Source organism: Bos javanicus, chromosome 9 (assembly GCF_032452875.1).
Source record: "Bos javanicus breed banteng chromosome 9, ARS-OSU_banteng_1.0, whole genome shotgun sequence".
In the NCBI taxonomy this organism is placed as follows: Eukaryota; Metazoa; Chordata; class Mammalia; order Artiodactyla; family Bovidae; genus Bos; species Bos javanicus.
Window position 1 is genome coordinate 39667564 of NC_083876.1, and position 26217 is coordinate 39693780.

The 26217-nt window shown below is 38.5% G+C and overlaps 1 protein-coding gene and 1 long non-coding RNA gene across 4 annotated transcripts in view; one reads left to right on the top strand and one right to left on the bottom strand.

Annotated features, from left to right (window-relative positions):
• The window catches only part of CDK19 (cyclin dependent kinase 19), a 170452-nt gene extending 144546 nt beyond the window's left edge, over nucleotides 1-25906 (top strand). For both annotated transcript variants that reach the window (XM_061427571.1, XM_061427572.1), the window contains 9 exons: nucleotides 772-829; nucleotides 5458-5589; nucleotides 11140-11283; nucleotides 11454-11523; nucleotides 15373-15445; nucleotides 15819-15916; nucleotides 16675-16753; nucleotides 17365-17625; nucleotides 21600-25906. In XM_061427571.1, the coding sequence (XP_061283555.1) occupies nucleotides 772-829; nucleotides 5458-5589; nucleotides 11140-11283; nucleotides 11454-11523; nucleotides 15373-15445; nucleotides 15819-15916; nucleotides 16675-16753; nucleotides 17365-17625; nucleotides 21600-21731 (1047 nt within the window). In that variant the 3' untranslated portion in view covers nucleotides 21732-25906. The remainder of the gene's footprint in view (nucleotides 1-771; nucleotides 830-5457; nucleotides 5590-11139; nucleotides 11284-11453; nucleotides 11524-15372; nucleotides 15446-15818; nucleotides 15917-16674; nucleotides 16754-17364; nucleotides 17626-21599) is intronic.
• Nucleotides 15882-25038, bottom strand: LOC133253841 (uncharacterized). 2 transcript variants are annotated; one of them, XR_009738471.1, is made up of 3 exons: nucleotides 24965-25038; nucleotides 17194-17302; nucleotides 15882-15973 (listed from the first exon to the last, which is right to left on the bottom strand). It is a non-coding gene; the product is annotated as an uncharacterized LOC133253841 (long non-coding RNA). The 2 variants fall into 2 exon arrangements; XR_009738470.1 differs by lacking the exon at nucleotides 15882-15973 and adding an exon at nucleotides 16145-16733.
• Nucleotides 25907-26217: the final 311 nt, after the last annotated feature.

Consider the following 26217-nt stretch of genomic DNA (forward strand, 5'->3'; position numbering starts at 1 on the left):
GAATCATAAATTTTCTCTTCAGAGAATTTACAGAGGACGCTTACTTGCCCAAAAGCCTCTCTGCCTTCAACTAGTCACAAAATCCTGTTAATTTCTCCTTTAAAATGTTACTCAAATGTCTACAAATAAGAATGACTTTTAAAAAAGTCTTAAAAGATGGCGGATACATTTTCAGCCTACCCTTTTCTTTATATGGCTCTGTATTAGCCTTGACTTTTATTTTCTTTCTTCTTGAGATTATACTTGGAATTTCACTTTTGCATGAACTATAAGGTATGTGAATTTTAATGGAGTCTGTTGAATGTTGACCATGTTTTCCTACAGTAGTTTAGAACTATTTAGCAAGAAATATTCCACTTGACTCATTTAAATGAAGGTAATTATCTATTGTGGCTGGGAATTTATATAAAAATTTTCAACCACAAAAGCCCTTTGTTGTGGGCAGTAATAGAACAGCTTATAATTTGTAAAGGTTTAAAAATTATTACTAGTCATTACTTCTGAGGGGTAAATAGAAATGATAGCTTTAATTCCTTTGTGATTATTTGTATGATACAATTTTGAAAATAAGATGTTTCTACAGCAAGGATGTTTTTGGAAAGTTAGTGCTAACTTCAAGTATGTCAAATGCTTAATGTAGAGGGTACTTGCTATTCAATTATAGTTTTGATGAAAATCCAAAAGTGACATTTTCATATTATAAGAACTTTTTTCCACTTTAGAGCATGTCAAAAGAATATAGTAATTTGAATGCTCTATTTTTATTTCTAGAAACCAGCAAATATCCTAGTAATGGGAGAAGGTCCTGAGAGGGGGAGAGTCAAAATAGGTAGGTAATTATTTCTAAAATACCTTATTAAGAAACTACAGTGACTGCAAAGATGGTTTCCCTTTTTAATACTCTTATTTAAGGAATTTTAAAATTAATTCCTCATAATATTCATAGACAAGATGTTGGGAAATGTAGGTAGTTTATAAAATCCCTCAGATTTATTCCCAAAATAAGGTTCTATAATTCTAAGCTGAGGCAAGCAAAAATTCATTCCCATCCAATACTCCAAGCATGTGTTTCTGCTACTATTACTGTAATGCTACTATTACAGTCACTCTAAACATAATCCCGTGAATCTTACTTTTGTCTCAGCTTTACCAAATGTTGTTTCCCGGAGTCCATCCTTCCCACCCTGACCCTGATTTATACACACGGATCCTCCCAGACACCTCCCTGCCCTCCCCTCTCCCTGCTGCATGTCTTGTGCCAGGTACCAACATATCTTTTCCAAATGAATATATATGTGTATAGACTCTCACTTGCCAGTCTTAGATTAAGGCACTGGCAGAAGTCTTGTTTCTGTACTAAAAATTTCTCTGCAACCTTGAAAGTTCTAAAAGAAACTGGTATCATTTATACTTGTGACATATTTGGGGAGAAAATAAGCTGAGAAATGCTTTATTCTAAATTTTTTTATAATAGAACTTACATTTTATTCAGTGTTCAGTGCTTTTAAGAAAGATTTTAGAGTAAATTTTATCAAGCTGCTTTCTTTGCTATTAGAATTTATCGTGCTAGAAATGATCCAGAATTGTGCTAGCTTTGCCTGCTGCAAATTCATTCTGTCCTGCCCCAACCAAGCACGCCCTGCTGCCTGGTCTTCTGCTTCTTCCGTTAATTCACTAGCCCAATTCCTGAAGAAGCTGTTCTAAACCAACTTTTCTTTCTTTAACCTCTACTCTGAGTTTGAGATTGAATCATAAAAAAATTCTGTTGATGTTAAGAACCGAGTGTCTGCTTTCTTTCCCTCTCATCCCCTTTCTACCCTTCCTCACTGGTTTCTGTTTCACCCTCACACTTTTATCGAGTACCAAGTTTTTGCTGGTCACTCGGGAAGTAAAGGATGGTCCTCCTGTGGGGGACACTAAAATGGACACTTCGGTATGCCATCTCATTTGTTTTACACAGCCACCCTCTGGTAGGTACTGCAGATAAGTAAAGCTGGATTTACAGAGGGGGCAGCTTACTCGGCCTTTCAAAGGAAGGACTTGAATTCCAAGTCTGGGGTCTCTTTCACAAAACATTGCTGCCTAGTGATAGCAAAGCTATCTGGTATGACCTGACTGACCACCTTTTGTCAGCACAGCTCTGCCTTTGAAGCAGCCTCAGAAGCAGTCTGTTTCTCCTCAGTCCTATCCCGTGCCCTTCTAGCTTCTAAATACCTTCCTGCTATACTTTAGTCCTTCTAATTACAGTTTTTCTGTTCTTTCCTTCTCAAGTTTCTCCTCTTCACCTTTAAACACTCATAATCCAATTTTAACATAAATTTTCTCATATCCATTTTGTTTTCTTTACCATTTGTTCAATTTTTTCCCCTTGTTCCTCTACTTCTAAAATCATTTACATATTAGTTTCACGTACCCTAATCTGTTATTATGTTATTTTTTTTTTTTTCCTGACATCAATTCTGTTCCTCTATTGAAACTGCTGTCTACAAGGCTACCTCTGGTCTTTATCTTACCACGTCAGTAGCCTGTGTTTAGTCTCCGTTTTCCTTTTTACTGCCTTGTCATTTGTTCTTCTAGCTAGTCTGGTGGTGTGAGTGTCTTTATTTTGGTCTCTGTGACATCACATAATTCTGTTTTTCTATTACTTTTGCTGTGACTTCTGCATTTTATTCATTCTTATCTCTTATTCCTACTAACCTTCTGTTTCAAGACACCCTAGGCACTGGCTCGAGACATGGCCTTCCTCTACAGTTACTTCTTTAGGTAATTGATAAGTTATGGCCTTAAAATTTTGGGTTTTATGAAAATGATTTTAAGATCTGGATCTCAAATTCTGTTCTCTCACTCTAACTCTCTATTTGGATGTCTTGGTGGCAACCTATATTCCATGAATTCCAAACCAAATTCATCATCCTCATCTTATACTCTCCAATGCTGTCATCATATTTATCCCAGTCTTCTCCTTAGTCTCCCAAGTAGCTCTGCTACTCAACATGAATTCTGCATTCTAGCCAGGCCAGTTAGTTGCCTTATTGTTAAGAATTTAGGATTATAATTCTACCCAAGATTAGAGAGAAAGTCAGGGTTAAAAGTAAACAACAATTAGTATTAAAGGTCTGGTGGACAGTTACAGTTAACCTAGTTGATTAAATTGATTTTCTATTTTGTTTTACTAGCACCTTATTTTTGCAAACAGTAATGCTTTGACATCTATGCTTAGCACTTTAATATAGCTCTCTTTTGATTGAAAGAAAAAGCATAGTTGACTGAAAACACATCGTGCCCTCCCTGTACCAGAGGCTTCTGCTCCCAGCACCGGGACCCGCGGGCCTTTCCTAAAATGCTCGTTGCCTTCTTTACTGTCACAGTGGTTCCTCCTTCAGAAGCCAGCTCGCATTCCACTTTCCATATAGTCCACTTCTGCAAATGTTTATCAGACATTGTTCCAGATAAAACCATGGAGACACAATCTCTTGCTGCAATAAGACTCTTTGAGTCTAATAGAAACCAGTAGCAACTTTCCTTTTAGTCTTACAGTACTTACCCTTTTTATCTACTCTATGAATGAAAAGTCATCTCACCTTTATGTAAGCTCCTTGAATGTAGACGTTGCCTTCTGCTGCTTTTCTGTCAATACTAATCAGCACCCACACCACAATTTTACTACCTCTGTTGAACTGAATAATTTAACTCATATCCAACTTTAGGAAAATAGGTGTTAGTAACATTTAGGCTAGTTACATTTAGTCTAAATTACTAATCATTTGAAAAATGGTTTGAAACTCCTTTGAAGTTCATACAATAGATGGGAATTATTTTAAAGAGTATTGTTTCTCTGGGCTTGGTTTCATTTTTCAGTGAATTGATGTGGCTTACATAAAGCTAAGAAGGTAGAGTATAAGGGGAGAAATATTGGCTTTAGCCTTTACTTAAAAATAGGAGCTTTTCAATGGAGGGAAGAGTATTCCATCATATTACTTTGCCATCAACAACAGTCAACATCTATTCAATATATAAAGCAGTGCTTTGAGGTAGGTGTAATATTGGTAGACTGGTTTTGACTATTTTTGTTTGCTATAGGGAATTTTGGTTTAAAAAGTGTAGGCATCAGCACAGGCATCCTTGGATAGCTTTATTTTTTAAGACCTATGTTCTCCAAAGCATTCTCAGAAAGTTCTGTAAATTAGTCAAACTCTAAAGAAATAAAATCACTGTAAATTAAAAGTTTAATGCATATCATAGCCTATTGGTTCTAGATTAAATGATACTCTATAGTTGCAACTTTAATGTACTACTTGTGCACTGTATGATACATGAGGGACCATTATACAATCAGAATATACTGTATGTATCACCTACTTCAAATTATAGAGGCTTATATTTGTGATTTTTTTTACCTTTGTGATGTGCAATTATCGTATGTATAATTTGTTGTATATCAGATCCATGGTTAAGAACATAGCTGCTAAATTATAACATGGTCTTTGCTTGAGTAGTGGCATTTTTACTTCCTATCCCTGTGACTTTGGGCAAGTCATGGAACTGCTTTGGGCCTTAGATTCTTCATCACAGAAGTGGGGGTAGGGGGAGAATACTTATTAAACCAGCATTCTTATAAGGATTAAATGAAGCGATAAATGATGTATATGAAAATCATTTGTAAGCTCTGAAATGCTTTATAGATATATATTCTTTAGGAAATCTTAAGAAAATTAGATAGTAACCAGTACATTATTATATCAATAGTAATAATCTTTTTACTACTTTTGTAGACCTCTAATATTTAAGTTAGTTAGCTTTGATATAGAGCTTTGTTAAATGCTGAGTTGTAACAAATTCTTTTATGTATTCTATATATGTTCTTGAACACATGTATGTGATGTTCTGGTAACTATACAACAGCTGGCTCTCTGGGGGAAAAAAAGTCACCCCAGTTTATAGCATGCACTGTTTTTTGTGATGTAAATACTCCCACCATAGCCAATTTCAAGCCACAAACATGACATTACTGAACACTGTGTTGGGAAGATACTTAAAACGGCTCTCCTGAGTCCATAAAAGCCAACTCCAGCACAGGTTGAACTAAGATAGACTCAAGATTTTAGATATATAGGCATACAGAAGTCATAATCATGAAAACTTTTAGACTTTATTTTAAAAACATACATAAATATTATTCTGTCTCTGAAAGCCAGGAATCTGGAACCAGACCTGGATTTTTATTCTGACTCTCTACTTACTAATTCTGTGAGTTTGGACAAGGCAGAGTATCTCTAAACCCTCAGTCTCTTCATCAGTCAAATAGGCACAATAACAGTATCTCCCTCAGAAGGGGAGACCTGGTGCTGGTACAGACCACGGGTTGGAAAGGATTGCTTTGTAAGGTTAGTGGCTATTGTCATCATGGTTATAATAGCGTGCCACACTGAGTTCTTATTAATTGATTTTATTTTTTAGCTGACATGGGCTTTGCCAGATTATTCAATTCTCCTCTAAAGCCACTAGCAGACTTGGATCCTGTAGTTGTGACTTTCTGGTATCGGGCTCCAGAACTTTTGCTTGGTGCAAGGCATTATACAAAGGCCATTGGTAAGTTAGTGGGAAATGGTTTACTTGTAATTGGTAAGTATTATATCATTATTGTATGATACTGCATTTATGATAAATACTAAATGGCATAATAAAGCTGCTTTGTAAAAGCCACTTTGTATGGCTTTGTAAAAGTCCTGTTGTCATCTATATGCCCAGATTTTATATTCTTGTAGCTCTGGATTTTCAGCTGTTTAGGAGAATATGATTCTTTTTTTTTTTTAAAAGAAAGCATTTTCTTTTTTTAATTATTTATTTTTAATTGGAGGGTAATTGCTTTACAATGTTGTGTTGGTTTCTGCTGTGCAACAGTGTGAATCAGCCATCAGTATACATGTATCTCCTCCCTCTTGGGCCTAAAAGAAAGCATTTGCTTTCAGAGAATACAAGTGTCTGATCTTGTTATGTTGCCTAGAAATGATAAAATGCAGATTTTGTTTTGCACCTACCTACTATTGATCAGAAGAACTGGAGAGAGGTTTAGAATTTTCTTCACAAAAAGAAAAACAGAAAAACTGAAGTAGTGTAGTTACTGGAGGGAGCCCCTGCTATTTGGGAAAAAGTTAATCAGTCAGTCCTTTCCTAAGCAAGAAACAATATGACTAATCCTTTTCTCTTGCCATTATAGTTATCAGAATGGCAGTTTCTCCATTAAGGTAGGAAATAGAACCTGGGTAGACTAGCTGTGCTCAGCATCTTGCCATCTCACCAAGCGTAAACGCTGAACAAGAAAACCTGTTAAAAACACAATCTGTAGGATTTAAAGTCTGCTTCAGAACAGAGGCGTCAGAGATTTCGCTGCCTGGCCCTGTAGTGTCCTCACAGGGCCCAGCTGCCAACTGAGGGAGTCGGAAAGAGAGAGCTGCCCTCAAACCTAGGTACTGCTTTAAAAGAGGTGAAGAGAGAAGACAGGGAGGGAGGAAGTGGGGCCATGAATGTGAAGGCCTAGTTCTGTAAGGTACCTACATTTTGCTCACTGTGTTTCTTTAAAGTTTCCATTTCTTGAATTCTGTTTACTTGTATTAGACTAATTTTGACTGCATTTAGCTCCTTTGGTCAAGTTCTATTTGATAAAGACACTTAAATTATAAAATTATTAAAAATAGACAAGCACAATCCTTTCTCTGTTAAGCTTATGAAAAATCTGAAAAGAACTATCAAAGAGTTATCAAGGAAGTTCTCACATTTGAAGAGATCAGACTCATAATTAACCTCTTCATGGGTAGAAACGGAAACAAAAATTAAAATATGGTAATGTCCTCATTCATCAGGAGGTCTGATTTCTACAAAACTTAGATACCCAGGACACATTTATACTTCCTTTGTCTAGGGATTGAGACACTAGCACAGTGTGGAATATTGTTAATTCTTCATAAGTACTACTGAAGGATTTTGTTAAATTAGTGAAAAAGGCTATGAGTGGCCACAGCACCATAAGGAAAACCATATGTGTTTGATAGTAGAGGCATGTGAGACTGACCTCAGACCCATCCCCTGGCAGCTGAACCTGTAGTAATAAGACCCCTGACCAGAGGCTGTCACCGTTACAAGCCAAGGGCAGTGGCAGCTGTCTGTGAAGGTGGGAGAACTTTTTTTGATACGAAAAGTAAATGGAAGGGATAGAGCAGGGGTCCCCAACCTCTGGGCCGTGGACTGGTACCTCCTGTCAGATCAGCGGTAGCATTAGATTAGAAATAAAGTAAGCCAGAAAGAAAAACACCAATACAGTATAATAACACATATATATGGAATTTAGAAAGATGGTAACGATAACCCTGTATGCGAGACAGCAAAAGAGACACAGATGTATAGAACAGTCTTTTGGACACTGTGGGAGAGGGTGAGGGTGGGATGATTTGGGAGAATGGCATTGAAACATGTATATTATCATATGTGAAACAAATCGCCAGTCCAGGTTCGATGCATGATACAGGCTGCTCGGAGCTGGTGCACTGGGATGACCCAGAGGGATGGGATGGGGAGGGAGGAGGGAGGGGGGTTCAGGATGGGGAACATGTATATACCCATGGTGCATTCATGTCAATGTATGGCAAAACCAATACAATATTGTAATTAGCCTCCAATTAAAATAAATTTATATTTAAAAAAGAAAGTGCATAATAAATGTAATGCGCTTGGATTATCCCATCTCTGGTCCATGGAAAAATCGTCTTCCACAAAACTGGTCCCTGGTGCCAAAAAGGTTGGGGACCACTGGGAGAGAGCAGTTCTTAAAATAAGCCTGACTCTGTTTCCATTCCAGTGGGTGCACTGAGGGGCTTTATTTTTGAGACATTTACCATTATGGTTGCTTCTTCTGGTATTAGTTCTCTCTCTTGAGAACAATAAAATCTAGACAATCTCAGAAGGTACCAGAGGCTAGGAAGGGGCCAAAAGTTAAGACAGAGAAAAGGGGAGTGCTAGCTGGGAGCAACAGTTGGTGCTTTAGAACAGGACTGGTGGTGAGATAATGCCGGGCACAGGGTGGGAGTACAGGATGTGATAACAGCAGAACCTCCCGTGCGCTGGGTTCTTACCTAGCACTGTGCAGTCTGTGTCAGAAGGGAGACTCCAGGAAGAAAAGGAAGACTCAGCCAGAAACCTTGTTAAACAAAATGACGCCCCACCAAAGAATGTCTCACTTTCAGAGATTGCTAGCAAACCCACAGCCTGTGTCTAACATGTCCCTCTGGTGATTCTGCTGTGTGTGGTCCCCACACTTTGAGAAGTATAGTTCTATGAATATTTTCTGATTAACTGCTCTACTGTTGTAATAAAAAATAGATGTGAGTTTTGGAAATAAAGGTAATTGGGTATGAACTGGAAACCAACTATATTTCTAATTTCCTCAGGGTAAGGAGAACTGAAATTGAATTTTAACCAGCTTGTGACTTACTAGCTCAGTAAAAATGAGACTTAGCAATTAAAGATAAAAACCTAATCACTGATTTCTAATTTTAGTCATCCCAATTATTTATTCTGGATAGAAGTGAGGAAAAAAGTTAAGATAGAAAAATAATAATCCCCACATTAGTTAGCTTATGTATTCATAGCAGACATAAATATACAATTACTCATTCTTAGAATTCTGTGTACCTGGTTCATATCAGAAATGAGTATTATTTCTATTCAGAGCATATAAAAGAGAGTTTTTTGGCATCAGTGAAAATTTATGAAATGAGATTTAGCCCAGGAGGTGAGTGGTGGTGGTTGTGGTATGTGTGAGACACACACACACACGGGGAGTGGGGCAGGGGGAGGCAGGGAGGAGAAGGGAGAGGAAGAGAGAGAAAAGTACAAGTCATTGATAAAGGAAAGAGCTGAGAAATGGGTATAGATGGTGCTGGAGCCAGGTGATCATTTAAAATTAGATGCTAATATGAGGCAAGACACCCTAGAATTTAATACTGCCCGCTACATTGAGGTTCCTCCTCTTAGCGGTTCTTCAGGAAATCTAGATACAGGCCCCTGTCCTTGATTAGAAGGCAAACCAGGAACTGTGTGGCCAGCAACATACAGTAGTTGTCTCCATTGACTGCATAGTAGAGGCAGCTTCAGGAAGACTTGGGACAGTCAGAGGCTGCCATATCAGGGCCAAGGGGACAGCCAACATGACATGGCAGAGAAAAAAATGACAAAGTAGACACTGAACAGTATTATTATTCTCCTCTTTAGTGATGGATCTTCATAATGAGGATGATTAAGTTATATTTTATAGCCTCTTAAGATGGCAGGTAATAACGTAATAAAAATGGTTATTGAAAGGATATATTCCCATTATCCGGAAGGCTAACTTGTGTGGAAGGAGACCATCCCTGAATGGAGTCAGATACATGAGACATTACTATATATGTAATAGTAGAATGTAGAATAGTAGAATGGGATTGCTATGTTTAGAAGACTTCTAAACACTGTACTTTTCTATGCTATCCCATAGTCTCTGTGTTATTAACTTTAAAAATACTTACTAAGTGGCATTAAGTGGGAAAGTATGAATATACATCTCACAAAAATTAATTCACATGTACATTTGGCAAAGCATTATAAATATTACAGTCTTAGAATCTAGATTAAAACTATAGTTTTTCAATGTGTAAAATCCAAGTAGAATCATCTTTACCTGGTTATTTGAAGTAGTTAATAAAACTCTGAAAGATGCCTCAGTGTATCTTGGCATGGTGGAGTTGGGGCAGCATCTAAGTGAGTATGTTCAGATTACTTCTCTTTACTGGTGTTATGTAGTACTTGTATATACTTGTATTTATCAGCTTCTAGAAATGGCAGCCCACTCCAGTATTCTTGCCTAGAGAATCCTGTGGACAGAGGAGCCTGGTGGGCTGCCGTCTATGGAGTCACACAGAATCGGACATGACTGAAGTGACTTAGCACGCATGCACGTATTGGAGAAGGAAATGGCAACCCACTCCAGTATTCTTGCCTGGAGAATCCCAGGGATGGAGGAGCCTGGTGGGCTGCCATCTGTGAGGTCGTACAGAGTCAGACACGACTGAAGCGACTTAGCAGCAGCAGCAGATCTTACCACTTCTTGAAAAAACTGTAGGTGGTATCTTTCAGACAAAAGTTGAGTTTTTCCAAATTATTTTGTGTAATCTGTACCATCTAGACCGACAACTCAAAAATTCTAGTCGTTATGTATTTGATTGCTTTAAAGAAACATATCACCATACCTGATCATATTATTTTATTCTATCACATCTTGAGTGTTATGCCTTGTATTAGATTATCAGTTGAATGCTTCAGCAATTAAATTATTAATAGTGGTTAGAAAGGCTTTTGCCTAAAGGTAAAGAAAACTTATTGCTTGCTAAATTGAGTTCCCCAAGTTTATCTTGATCAGGAAATTTACAAGTAAATGTTTTTTATTTGACTTTCAGTCTGTTATGTGATGGTATAGCTGTGCTGTGTTCAGTCGCTCAGTCGTGTCCAACTCTTTGCGACCCCATGGACTGTAGCTCTTCAAGCTCCTCTATCCATGGGGATTCTGCAGGCAAGAATACTGGAATGGGTTGCCATGCCCTCCTCCAGGAGATCTTTCCAACCCAGGGATCACACCCAGGTCTCCCACATTGCAGGCAGATTCTTTACTGTCTGAGCCACCAGGGAAGCCCAATGATATAGCTATTTCATATCATATATGTTTTCTTAATATACTTACTGTATTCACTGAAAAGTTTTAAAATTTATTTGGGGGATTCTTTTCTTTTTAAAAGCTATACTTAATATGCAGTTTTATATTAAGATATATGACATATATAATTTTTATATGTTGCAAAATAATCATCACTGTAAGTCCAGTTACCATCTGTCACCATTGTAAAGTTATTACAATACCATTGACTTTATTCCCTTTGTGTACATTTTATCCCTGTAACATCCTTGGAAGTTTGTACCTCTTAAGCTCTTTTACCTATTTCATCCATCTGCCTACCTTGAAAAATATTTTTATATGTAGGTTGTGATTATACCAAGAAATTATAACCAAAGAAATATAATAAATATGTACAAAAAGTTGTTTTTCTTCCTTCATAGATATATGGGCAATAGGTTGCATATTTGCTGAACTGTTGACTTCAGAACCTATTTTTCACTGTCGTCAGGAAGATATAAAAACAAGCAATCCTTTTCATCATGATCAACTAGACCGAATATTTAGTGTCATGGGATTTCCTGCAGGTAATTTTTTTTTTTTTCTTCAAAATAATACTTGAGTCATATTTCAAAAACATTCTTTTTGAAAAGGATATTTTAAGTATTTTTATGTATATTTTTAAGCTAAAATAACTAGATTTTTGATAAGTGACATTATTTCCTATAACAACATTCAATATTTTATTTTGCCTAAGATAAAGACTGGGAAGATATTAGAAAGATGCCAGAATACCCAACACTTCAGAAAGACTTTAGAAGAACAACGTAAGTAATACCATATTACATACAAGTAACATCCAGTGGGAATGTTTAAACTAATCCTTTTAAAAACCAGATAGATTATTGTTTAAACCAGAAACTTAGATGTTAGTATATTAATTATGTTTATGGATTTAAAGAAGATATTTCAAATGCTGTTAATGTATATGCCAGGCTCAGGCATATATTTATTTAAAAACTTTTAATAATTTAAGGGTCAGTAGACAGTTTAAAAGTCTCTTCCGTTTAGCTTGGAAAGGGGCTCAGTTCAAGGCCTTAATGGTAGTTTTGTCTTTATCTGTGTCATGAGTTGTGTCTGAAATGCTGGGCTAGGCAACCAGCAAGGGTGGCAGGAGGAAGAACACATGGCTAGGATCTGAGTAAAACGAACTGGTGGAATGTCTATGCTGAGTGGAAATGAGAGGAGTTTGTTATAAATATGTGCACCTAGAGGAAAAGGTGGAAGAGAGTCTCGTTTGGGAAACGTAACAGAACAATTTCAGGACAGGAATGGCTTGTAGGAATAGAAGCAGACATGATAAAGCAGCAGCGAATGGCACTTGATCATTTGGGGCCTCTCTTTCACACAGTCCTAGGTAGGGGTCCTTGCCTCCACGCAGCTCCTAAAGAGAGTGCTGACATTGCTCAGGTGTCTGAACTGGGCTCTCTTCTCACCCTAGACATTTCCCTAGACAGTCTCTGTGATTTTGATGGCTACAGCGTACCAGTTATGCTGGTGGCTCCCAATTTATACATTCTACTCTGACTTCCTTTCCAAGTTTCAGACCCATGTATCTAACTGCTTTTTGGAATCCCAAATTGAGTGTCCCATAAATACTTCAAAATACATGTCCCAAACTGAGCTCATCATCCATCCTCCTAAACTTTTCCTCCCACTATATTCCTTATCTTAGGAAATGGCTCCATGATTTACCTAATTGTTCAAGCCAAAGACCTTAAAGATGTCCCTGATCCTTCTCCTCTCTCATTGTCTTCCATTTTATCCCCTAGTGTCCAAATGATTAGCAAATCTAGTAAATTCTTTGTTTCAATATCCTTCAGATCTCTGTATTTCTCTCCATCTACCCTGCCACTATTATAGACCAGACTACCACCCTCTCTCTCACCTGGGATCCTGCACTAGCCTCATAAGTGGTATTTCTACCTTCAGTTTTCATTCTGACTCACTGCCTGTTCTGCAGTCATTGCCAAAAGCACATCTGAGCTTGTCAGTCTTCACGTTGCTTTCAGTTTTTAAATATGGCTTACAAAAGCCTGGGCATCACCAAATTTATCTCCTAAACCTCTGTCCACTTTGTACTCTGTGGGCTGCACATCATAAATTTCTTTAAGATCCTCAAAACCCCTGAGCTTTCTTGGACCCCTGGATTTTTACACATGCTGTTCCCTCAGGATATATTGATACCATCCTCCCACCCATTTCATCAGATAACTCCTATTTATCCTTTCTATCCCGATGCAGTCTCCCCTTGCCCTTCTAGTCAGGTGCTCCCCCTCTGCACTCCTGTGGCATATCCTGAGCTGCTTCTCTCAGCACACATCACTTTGCTCGACAGTTGGCTTTTGAACAGTTATCTGCCTTTCCCTCTAGAATATGGATCGTGCCCATTGTAGGCACCGTTAGAGGCATCTCCAGGGCCTGGTATATGGTGCATGTTCATTAGTTACTTGTCAAATGGGTATTAAATGAAAGTGGTTCAAGTAATTGAAGATAAGCTGGTAATATAAAAGAGAAAATTAATTAAGACACAACGTTTTATCTTAGTATTTAAAGGCCAAAGGAAGAGTTTTACATAAAATGATAGTATTTACAATAACCAGAAATAACAGGAGAGAAATTTAGAAAGATAAATGACATTTAGTTAAAAATTAACAGAAAAAGATAAGAGCCCATACTTTCTAAGCAAACAATTTTATCCACATAAAAGCTGCCTACTAATACATAACACAAAAAGGAATTTATTAATTAGCTAAATATAATGCAGTTTACATACAAGTCACTAAAGTATAATAAAAAATTCCAGATAATATTATTTCAAATGACATTAAAAAATAAACAAATAACTTGTTTTCATTATATCAGATAAAAAGAACCAAAAAAATTACTCTTGATGTGAATTGTGAAGGGTAACAATAGAATTTTTTCTGTAATCTTTCCAAAGTGTCAGCTCTTGTTAGCTCATTAGAAGGCAAGGTGAGAACAGAATTAAAAGGAAATAAGTTGACTTTAAAAATTGAATGTTTGAATAAACATGCTGATAAAATGCTTTATAATGTATATAGAGAGTTTGAAAATTGTTCAGCTCCTAAACTGTAGTAAATCTAGAAGAGGATAATACAGAAAATGACAATTTATCTTATTTGTAATATTAGGAAAAATAAGAAACCACAACGGGAATCAAGCAATAGGATTTTTCAACTTCAAGACCTTTTATATTATGATAGGAACAACTTTAGGATCAGGAGTTAACTCAAGAAATCAGTTGATTCAACATAAAGATCAAAGCTATGTTGACGGACTCCATTTTAAGTTAATATACATGGCAAAGATTTTCTTAAAAATACCTGGTGTTGGCAAGGGCATAATAAAATGGGCATCCTTACTTATTAGCTATTGGGGAGAATGAATGCTTCTCAGACATTAAGGTATCCACAGATCACCTGGAGACCTTGTTAAAGATTCTGATTCAGAATCTGGAATAGGGCCTGAGTACCTGCATTCCTAGTGCAGGCTTTCTGCTGCCCATGCTGCTGGTCTGAGGGCCAGGTTCATGTAGCAAGTTCTAAAACACACAAAAATGGCTTTGGCATGTACTTACCCTTTGACCTAATAATTCTAAGACTTTATCCTGAAAAAGCGCCAAAGCAGCCACACATAGCTAAGATGAGGCACCTCAAGGCTTTCATAGAGATTAACTAACTGCCCAAGATCACACAACTGGTAAATGACTGAGTCAGGGTCTGGGAGGGGCCTCTGATTCTCACCTGCCATGCAGCCCTGTCCCACTGAATGTGTACCAGATTTACCTACAAGGATCTGTACTTTCTAGCTGTTGTGAAACAAGCGTCATTAGTAACAGTAGAAAATGTTCAACCAGTACAAATAATAAGCTTAAAGAGCGTTTGGCAAGAGAAAACGCTTATAAAACAAAAGTAAGAAAAGGACAACTTATGTATACTATGATTCCAATTTTATAAAAATAGAAATACTTCTTTGTGTGTATATATATGTATGCACAGAAAAAATGCCAAAGGAAAATTATCAAATCTTGATGCTAGAGTTTTTTAAATTGCTTCATAGCTTGATTATGAGTGTTTTCAATTTTTTCTTTTATACTTTTTTATATTCTCTAAATTTTCTACCATAAACATATATTACCTATTTCTTGAACTTTTAAATTTGAAATATTTCATATGTAGGAAAGAATATACATGATGAAAACATGTAGTCTATTTAGAATAATAAAATGAATACCCATTTACTCACCCCTCAGCCTGAGCAGTTGATATCCTGATATAGAATATGTACATAGGAAGGAATTGCTGGATCATAGGATAGTCACATTTTCAGCTCTAATGGTTAATGCATTATTATTTTCCAAAGTAATTCTAACAGTGTAAACTCCTACATGCAGTGTGTAACAATTCTTATTTCTTTTTTTACACATTTACCAACATTTGGTTTTGTGTTCCTTTTTAATCAGGAAAAAAACCCCAAAAACAATGGCTTAAATGAATACATACCTCATAGGAAAACCAACCTTGGAACCTTCCATTAAAAGATGTCAATTGTGTGAATGTCCTCAATAGTGTGTGGATGTCATGTCTTTGCAGGTACGCCAACAGCAGCCTCATAAAGTACATGGAGAAACACAAGGTCAAGCCTGACAGCAAAGTATTCCTTTTGGTAGGTGCATCTCTCCAGAGTGGGAAGGTGATCCTTAGCATAGCTCTCACCCCACCCCACTTACCGTGAAATTGTCCCAGCTCTTCCTCCTCTTCAGGAAAAAAAGAAACTGGTGGATGTTGGGGCAAAATTAAATCTTTTTCCTTTGAGACATCACCCTTGACTTTTAGCCTTGTTTCCAGTGGTTTACCAGTAAGGGAAAAAAAAATTCTAAAACGGCTTTACTGCTAATCATTTCTGTCAGTTTCACATAAATGTGTGTGGTGTATGAATAAGCTAGCACTTGATGTTAATTCTGTTAGACATTAACACCGTCAGAACATTGACCTGGAAGCAAACTCATGTGCTGTCAATTTCTTATGTGTTGCTCTAGCTTCAGAAGCTCCTCACGATGGATCCAACGAAGAGGATTACCTCCGAGCAGGCTCTGCAGGATCCCTATTTTCAGGAGGACCCCTTGCCGACATTAGAGTATGTGTCCTTCCTTTTCTGTGCACTTTGCTCCAGGTTGAGGGTGTGCGGTGGCAGCTAAAGGCAAGGGAAGCACTTGTTACTCGAGCCTTTTATTTCCTTTGTTAATACCACCTCAGGGAAAAACTAGTCGAGAGGTCCTGTATTTTGAAACAGGCAAAGCTGTAAAGAGGTGTGAATGAAAACAAGTTTACGGAATGGTCATTAATCAGTTTTACAGACAAAAACTAAAGCTGAGAACAGATGGGACTTTTATTATAGATCGGTCAGCCAGAACAGTTTACACCAAACCAGTAGGGAACTGAGCTTTTAAAATTCTGTGTCTCTGCTGCATTATTATACCCTCCATTTCCCCATCCTTATTATACACACAGATATAGATTGTGCTTGGACTTACTGATATTAGAGGTACAGCTTTTCTTGAGAAAAAAATTACTTTCATTGTTGAAGCAAATACACAGTCAGCTCTTTTTAGTGCTGATGAAGTGTGTGTGGAGAAATTTCTGCATTACATACGTCAACTAGCTAAACGCAGTTTTAAGATTTGTTATTAAAAGTGGCAGTTTTACCAGTGTAAAACTTAGATGACAAATTGTTCTTTTCTTATTGCTTAAATTGTGTTGAGAGGCATACCAGCCACAGATGAAGAATAGGAAATAAGAAAAAAAAAAAGTGGAATTTTAAATGCACAAGGTCAATCATATTATAGATTTTAGGTCATGACATGTATTTTTTTTTTTTCCTTCAATGATTTGTAGTGTGTTTGCTGGCTGCCAGATTCCATACCCCAAACGAGAATTCCTTAATGAAGATGAACCTGAAGAAAAAGGTGACAAGGTATAAACTGCACTTAGGGAAGGATAAATGTAGTCATTCGTATATATTTAACTGCATTTTATTTAATTGTGTATTTACTTTATTGTACTCTGCAGTTTGAAATATGCATTCACAGATAAATGAACTTCCTGATTTGTTTTACAGTCTATTTTATTCCCCGATTCTTGATTCTTGCTTTTGTTTGTTCAGTGTCATTGCCATCATTTTATGCAGGCTGCTTTTAAAGCATCACTCTGTGCTTTGCTTTGATTGTACTGACTCCTCCCCACACAGCCCTTCTTTTTCCAAATTGACTGACAAGACTGTTAGAGCTGTTTTAAGGAGTTGCTCTTTCCTCTGGGCCTGCGTCTTCAGTGGGATGTCTGTCCCTGACAGGAAGGATTACTGTGCAATCTAAATGAACTTCAGAGAACGAGTCCTCTTTGGGGCTCTGTACTCACCTGTGGGGGTGCTGTAGTCCCTGGCTGCTCCATTCTCCAGGCATGCCAGTCACTTTGGTGTCCCACATAGGTTTCTCCCCAGGTTGGCTGACAGTCTCATATGCATATCCTACAATGACAGGCGTGATTTCGTTCCATACCAAGCTTGCCATTTTTTTCTCTTTTCATAAGAACCAGCAACAGCAGCAGAACCAACATCAGCAGCCCACAGCCCCTCCACAGCAGGCAGCTGCCCCCCCGCAGGCACCCCCACAGCAGCAGAACAGCACCCAGACCAACGGGACTGCGGGAGGTGCAGGGGCCGGGCCGGCCGGAGCAGGGCTGCAGCATAGCCAGGACTCCAGCCTTAACCAGGTGCCTCCCAACAAGAAACCGCGGCTGGGGCCTTCAGGCACAAACTCGGGCGGGCCTGTTATGCCCTCAGATTATCAGGTACTCCCCTCAATGCTGTACTTTTTCATGTTGACATACCATCAGAAAACAGAATGCAACTGAGCAAATTTTAAAGGTTCATTGGCTGCATTCAGTGATTCATGTATCAGGTAGCAGCTCATATAGCATATAGAAAAAGGCTCTGAAGAGCTGTACAAGATGAAAGACTTCTGGACTTCTATAAGTAGAAGGAGGTGGGACCGGATGTTACTTTAGCAGAGAGCTGATCATGTCAGGCCAGGGCACCTTCCTCTGGGGACCACAGGAGTCTACCAGGTAGATTACTTCTCAAGTGCTGAGCAGAGATTGCAGACCGACTGGGGAAGAGTACATTCCTGGGAGGGGCTGAAACTGCAATTAGGTTAGGTATTAAGTCTCAGTTTGGTTACATGGGCTTAACACAAATGACTCCATTTTGAGTCTGTCGTCTCTTTTTTTAGCAATACATTTTATGAAATGTTAAGTATACATATGGGCTTTCCAGGTAGCTCAGTGGTAAAGAATCCGCTTGCCAAGCAAGAGATGCAGGTACCATCCTTGGGTCGTGAAGATTCTCCTAGAGAAGGAAATGACAGCCTACTCCAGTATTCTTGCTGGGAAAATCCCATGAACAGAGGAGTCTGGTGGGCTGCAGTCCATGGGGGTCACCAAGAGTCAGACACGACTGAGTGACTAGAGAACAACAATACTTAAAATAGATCCTTTTAGAAATAAGCAGTACTTAACTCTAAAGTTTGATTTTACAGTTCTAATCTTTCTAGGGCATTATATGAAAATGAAGATTTTTGTCATTTCATGTAATTGCAAGATATTTTGTTTCTTGTTTATCTTACAACCCTGAGGAGGGAAGGTGAGGTAGGCAGCTCCTCCTCAACATTTCTCATTTTACCCTTCCATCTGTCTGTCGGGTTTGGGTCAGAAAAAGACCCCTAGATAAGCAGTTGAAAGGGAGAGGAATGGTGCCTTACAGTGAACAAAGCAAGCAGCACACTTCAGAAGGATTTGCCATCACTGGGAGGAAATAATCAGTACATAGCCACATGACAGAGAGAGAGGGACCAAGACTTGTCAGGAATAACTGTTAAATCTCACAAGAAATAATTTTGAGACAAGAAAATACATTTGTTGAGATTCAAACGAAAACTACAATTGTATTACCATTCAAGAAATTAAAGGAAGAAACCCTAAGGATTGATGTTTGGAGAGACAGGTAAAAATACAGGTGAAAACCGTAGGGAATCTTGGGGGAAAAAAAAAGTTTTCAAGGTAGTAACAAACTTAAGATCTAAGAAGGGAAACAAAAAACTTTAAAAAAAGGTTTAGAACCACAGTCCCTCAGGGAACTGGTGGAGAAGGAGCATGTAGGAGAGAGATAATAGAAAACAAAACCACAGGCAACGAAGACATAAACTCACTGATTAGGAACTGGAAACCAGAGAAACGCTAACAAGAAAGACATAATAAATAGCTGTTTAAACTGGCTTTACATTTTGAATATCTCAACACAACTACTTTGAAAACTTCTCTTGGAAGATTCCCTGTAAGCAGCAGAGTATATAAAAGCACTTCCACTGGTTCCAATTAAACTAATCAAGGCATCAGTTTGGTCTGCAAAGCAGCTTGCTATTTGGGTAGTAGTCATGAACGTATGGAGAAGGCAATGGCACCCCACTCCAGTACTCTTGCCTGGAAGATCCCAGGGACAGAGGACCCTGGTGGGCTGCAGTCCATGGGGTCGCTAAGAGTCGGACAAGACTGAGCGACTTCACTTTGACTTTTCACTTTCATGCATTGGAGAAGGAAATGGCAACCCACTCCAGTGTTCTTGCCTGCAGAGTCCCAGGGACGGGGGAGCCTGGTGGGCTGCCATCTATGGGGTCGCACAGAGTCGGACACGACTGAAGCGACTTAGCAGCAGCAGCAGTAGCAGTAGCAGCACGAACGTATTTGAATTTTACTATAAAGTCAGCTTTACCCTAACATTAGTTTATTCCTATTGTATTATATGAGCAACAAACCTTTATTATGTACTAGTGCATCTTGGTGTCTCTGATTATGTTATATTAGACTGATTATAGTCAGTCATGGACAGATTACTTAACTGTATTTACTCCTTTCAAATCTAGGAGTTCTTCAAATGTTTTTCTTTGTCCATACTGAGCTGTCTACTTAAAAATAAACCAGCATATCTATGACATGGATAGCTTTCTCAGCTATTTAGTTGGAAAGATTAGCATGAAGGGTGAGGGTGAGAGACCTCTTTGCAGCTCTCATAGTATCAGCACTGCTGCTGCTGCTGCTAAGTCGCTTCAGTCATGTCTGACTCTGTGCAACCCCACAGATGGCAGCCCACCAGGCTCCTCTGTCCCTGGGATTCTCCAGGCAAGAATACTGGAGTGGGTTGCCATTTCCTTCTCCAATGCATGCATACATGCTAAGTCACTTCATTTGTGTCTGACTCTTTCCGACGCTATGGACAGCAACCCACCAGGCTCCTCTATCCACGGGATTCTCTAGGCAAGAATACTGGAGTGGGTTGCCATTTCCTTCTCCCACATTTGTTCTTTATCCAATATGGAGGAGATATTGTGCAGAGTCTAATCTGCTAAAGTAAAAGCAGTCACAGGCAGCCTAACAACTGTAGGCCTTGTGAATGGAAAGAACATTTTTTTTTTTCCATAATAAACTTACAATAAATGTTGTTAAGATTTGTCAAGGCTTCTTACAATAATACGACTAAGAGTTGTGTAACAAAGGAAGGAATTAAGTGGCATTATTTTTAACCAAAACTATCTTATTGCCCTGTTTTCTTGGACCAGATGTTGCAAGTCCAGTTTGGCTGCCTCTCGTGCACTGAGTGGGGCAGCCTTGCTGATTTGTCCTTCATTAAACCCGCCAATGCCACCTCAAGGTCATTTACATTTTAAACTCCCAAGTAATAGCTTTATTGGGCTTCCCTGGTGGTTCAGACGGTAAAGAATCTGCCTGCAATGCAGGAGACCTGGGTTTGATCCCTTGGTTGGGAAGATCTCCTGGAAGAGGGCATGGCGACCCACTCCAGTATTCTTGCTTGGGAAATCCTACAGGCAGAGGAGCCTGGCGGGCTACAGTCCGTGGGGTCGCAAAGAGTCAGATACGACTGAGCGACTAACACTTTCACAATAGCTTTATTACATAGGATCTTGTCATGCTTTGCTCACAGGAAGAACCAGTCTTCTGGGCAGAGCCAAAGACACAGCTGCAGTTAACCAAGCACTGCTTATAGTTAACCAACCACTATATTCTATTTCTATAGATGAATTTTTCTTTTACGTATTTTTTCATATTTGCCCTTGATACCATGAAGATGAATGTTTCATTTAAGGTAATAAAAATACACTTAATTGAAATACATTTGTCGTAGCCTTCTCGAGGAAATTTTCACATACAATTTTTTTTTTTTTTTAATTCTAAATGTTATCTGAAGTTGATTTTTAAAAAAGCACCTATTTGCTGCTACCTTGTCTTGCTTTGTCAGGTAGGTGGTGCTGCTGAGGCTACTCTAGCCTCTACCTGAGGAAACTCTTTTCTAAAAACGATTTCTTAGTCACAGCTTTGTTATTTATAATGAGAAAATTAACAGCACATCAGTATACATTATGAACACCACCGGATCAAAATGCCAAATTGATTCTTCCTGTTTGCAAATCTCAGTTATGCAAAGAATCTCTAACCAGAATTAGTCAGCATCAATTTCCCCTCTACCTCTCATTGCCCGTGTAGCTTATCTTCCAAAGACATCCAGCCAGCTTTTGTGCATGCCAGAACAGTGGTAGCAGGCTATGAGGTGAAATCAGCAAAACATACTGACACACGGAATTAGCTGTCAGCTACCATGGGTCAGAACCCACAGCCCTCTGTGTCCTATTGCGATGAACATCTTGAGCTGCTCTCGTACCCCATAGGTCATCCCCTTTTCCTGTTTCCTCTCCTAGCACTCCAGCTCGCGCCTGAATTACCAAAGCAGCGTCCAGGGATCCTCTCAGTCCCAGAGCACACTAGGCTACTCCTCCTCGTCTCAGCAGAGCGCACAGTACCACCCATCTCACCAGGCCCACCGCTACTGACCGGCCGCAGCCCAGAGCACAGACTCCAGCAATATGATGTCTGCATTGAAGAGAACCAAAAATGCAAGCTCTGATGCCGCCAGCCACTTAGGAGGAGAACTATTTACAGAGCATTTTGCAAGACTGACTGATGTCTCTTCTTTAGTGACTTAAAGAAGATTTTTGTGAAGTTTCCCCAACAGCCTTTCCCTGCATGTGTTCCATTGTGACTTCTCTGATAAAGCGTCTGATCTAATCCCAGCACTTAACTTCTGTAACCTTCAGCATCTTTGGGAAGGATTTCCTGGTGCACCTTTCTCATGCTGTAGCAATCGCTATGATTTATCTTTTCAAAGCTCTTTTATTAGGATTTTAATGTTTTGGAAACAAGACTCCAGTGGTGTATAGTTTTATACTTCATGAACTGACCTAGCAACACAGGTAAATATGCACCTTTTAAAGCACTACGTGGTTTTCACAGAATCTAACTCTTTTGTTCATGGAAATCTTAAACAGGAACTGTTACTGTCCCAAAGTACCTTACTATTACATTTTTATTTATCTAGTTTCAGGGAAGGTCTAGTAAAAAGACAAGTGGTGGGACAGTGGGAACCTGCAACCAAAAACAGCCTAGATCTTTGCAGTTACTATGCTTTATGCTATGAAGAACTAAAACGTGGTAATTTTTATATAATCCTTCATATGGAACTTAGTTCCCAGAATCATCTTATTCTGAATAGTATTCAGTAATTAAGAATGATAATTTTAAACTTCATGTAGCTTAAGTCTACTTTAAAAAGGGTTTCAAGAGCTTTGATGAAATACAGTCCTCTGGTGACCCACACCAGAAAACTGAAGAGAGTATTAACTGCACTTGGATTTCTTTAAGAGTAATGCTGATCAAAGGATGTATTGCTTCCCTTTGAAGGAAAAGCTTTTCTTGTGTATTGTACATATAGTTGGCTTCTCTAAAGAACTGTTGGTTTCTTCACATCTGGGTCAGCTTGAGTAACTTTCTTACATAATCAAGGGTACTCAAATAGAAGCCTGCAAATTAATCTGCTTTTAAAACAAAAAGCAGTGTTCTCCATTCGTATTTGTGTTAGACATAGAGTGACTATTTTTAAAGCATGTTAAAAGTTTAGGTTTTGTTCATGTTTCAAGTATGTATGATGTATGCATAATTTTGCTGTTATTACTGAAACTTAATTCTATCAAGAATCTTTTCATTGCACTGAATGCTTGCTTTTGCCCCTAGGAGAAAACTTAACAATTGTGCCTAAACTATGGGCAGATAGTATACGACTATATTATCTAAGTACATATTTACATTTCTATGATCTATGAATTAGAGGCTGAGTTTGCTCTTAGCCAGTGAGTTCTTTCTTAGCCAGCATAAGGAAGCTCCCCAGAGTCCCACAGAAATGTAAAGACTTGAGCTTCCATCGTAACGTAAGGGGCAAGAAATTTGTGTTCTTCTAAATGCTACTAGCAGCACCAGCCTTGTTTTAATGTTTTCTTGAGCTAGAAGAAATAGCTGATCGTTGTTATATGCAAGTTATATGCATTTTTTTACTCTTCCTTGTGAACTTATCTACCTGGTTATCTACTCTGGGTCCATACACAAGTAAAATAAGATTTTAGACAGAAGCCAGTATACATTTTGCACTATTGATGTGATACTGTAGCCAGCAAGGACCTTCCTGATCTCAGCATAATAATGCTTATTAATAACAAAGACTGTGTAGGGATGCTGATGAACACTGAAGATGAAACAGTTGACATGCTCCACTGGAAGGTATTTGATTGTCTCCATGGTGATTTACTGCTTCCGCTGTTAAAAATGAGAAATTAGTAGCCCTCTGCATAATGTAGCTACCTGTGTGAAGTTCTGTCCTGGGCCCTGAAGCCTCAGTGGCATCAGATCCTCACAGTACCCTCCCCCTGTGCCCAGCATCATGCTGGGGGAGATAGGAAGGGCAAGACATACTTCCTGTCCTTGAAGAGCTCATGACTGAGTCCATGACAGGAAGCGTTCCTGGGATGACAGGCTTATAAATGAAACCATCTTAGAACATGAGGTCTCTTCGTCTACTTCTAAACCCTCTTGAAGAGAGTTATCCCAAATTTTGCCCTATAATAAACAAGTATCATAGAGAGGTTTCTTTGTTTATCTACCTTCAAGAAAGCCAACAATTAAGTATCACCACAGGCATTAATATATATTTGAAATGTTTACAGCAGCCTTTCAACAACAATTGGGTGGCCCTTGTAGGCAGAACATACTCAACTAAGTTGAGTTTGTAGGAAATTACAGTGAAAAGATAAGCTCTGTTCCTGCCCTTGAGCGGGGCATACATTTAATAAAAGACAAACCCAAATATGCACATGAATCAAAATATCATGCCCTTTAATACACTTTGATATAAGTCATTGTGATACGTGCTTATGTGATCACAGGACTACCCTGCTTTCTTTGCATGTAGTGAATTTTAGTGGCAGAACTGATACAGAAACTGGTGGGGACTTTATCAGTTGTTCCCAGTGTTCTTCACACAGGGTCTAGCCAGACATGCCCATTACACACGTGACTCTTTCTGGTCACTGCACCGGTACTGGCGCTTTCCTCCTGTGGTCTTGCCTCAGAGTTGGTGATGCCCACTGGTGCCCATTACCCTTTGAAATAATTTTGGTTCACAATTGCCTTTTCCTTGTAAAGGAGAACAAAGCCTTTAACATGGGCATGGGCCCTAAAACTGTGGGCCCTTGAAGGAAACCTGTGAAGATTTTTGAGGTTAAAATTTACTTTGGTGTTCCCCAAATAACCACATTCCTCTTCAAAAATTTATTACGATCGGTGTCCCCTGAGAACACAGGGTGAACATCCAAACCAGGGGAAGTTACTGAAAGGAGGGGAGGAATCAAAGCAAAGGTTTTCTGCATTTCATATTACAAATCAGTTTTTGAGTTAGCTTTTTGTTAAGGTGTGTATTTAGGAAAAAGTATTCTTGAGTTTCAGGACAGCTGAGCTCACAGGTAAGGCAGCCTGGCGGCAGGACGGACACTATGAGGCTGAAACAATCCTTAAGATGAAGCAGATCATGCAGGAACATACAAAAGCCAAGGACATGTATATTTTTATATCTGTGTGGTTTTAAAACTTTAGTACTTAGAATTTTGGCCTTCTGCACTACTCTTTTGCTCTTGTAAACACAATTTACATTTAAGAATGGAAAGGGATGACATTTACTTACGTGTTCACTGCCTCATTCCTGAAGAAGCAACTGCTAGTTGTATGCCTCTATAATGATGCTCTTTTCTCTGCTGAAGAGAAGAAATAGTTGGACAATAAGACTTGCAGCTTAATCTGCTTGGAATGCTTGTGTGTGACAAACTGTCAATGAAGGAACAGTCTACGAGAATTACAAATGCTAACCTCTGTAATGGTATCTTTCTGGGGAATGGAGAAAGGCAGTGAAATGGCAGACTAAAGGAAGCTTGAAGGACTCAAGTATAAATAATATTTTATATAAAACATAGCTGTTTAGGTTTCCTTAATCTTCAAGAATAGTCACAAATATCATAAGGCAAAGTTCATTGTTTTAGGGTTTTTTTAAAATGTGTTGTACCTAAGGCCATACTTACTCTTCTATGCTATCACTGCGAAGGAGTGATATGTATGTATTATATGAAAAAAAATCCTTAATGCACTGTTATCTCCTAAATATTTAGTAAATTAATACTATTTAATTTTTTTAAAAATTTGTCTGTGTAGACACTAAAAGTATTACACAAAATCTGGACTGAAGATGTCCTTTTTAACAACAATTTAAAGTACTTTTTATATATGTTATGTAGTATATCCTTTCTAAACTGCCTAGTTTGTATTTCCCATAATTCCTCTATGTGAAGTGTACCTGTTCTTGTCTCTTTTCAGCCATTTTTCTGCACGCATCCCTGTTTGTACGACTTTAGACATGACTGTGTATGCTTTGCCACGCCCTGTGAGGTGTGCATTGAAAGCCGGCTGCCCCCAGCGGGGCCTGCTCCCCGGGTGCAGGACAAGCTTGCAGCTTTGGAGCCAAGTGTTTCTCGCTTTTGAGTTTTCCTGACATCCTTCTTGAAATGACTGTTAGAAATGAATTACATTGCATTTATTTTATATTCTTGGTTGTAATAAAATTTAATTGACTTTGTGTCACTGTGGATTTTTTAAGTGTAGGAAAAACTCTTGTTACAACAAGTTTTAGTGTTAAAATCTGATGTGTGTGCCTCAAAGCTTTTCAGATTACACTTGTCCTGCAGAGATGCAGAGTCTCCCTGTGAGCTGCAGTATGTTATCTTATTTAGGATGCTTATGATGTCACAAAACCAAAGAGGCAAGGCTTGCAAATACCTCAGAAGCAAAATTACAGTTTTTTAAACATCTCTAGGGGAGATACCCTTTTTTTAAAAAAAAAATGAAATTTAGAAAGGTGTTTTAGAAAAAGCAAATAGCGTTTTGTGG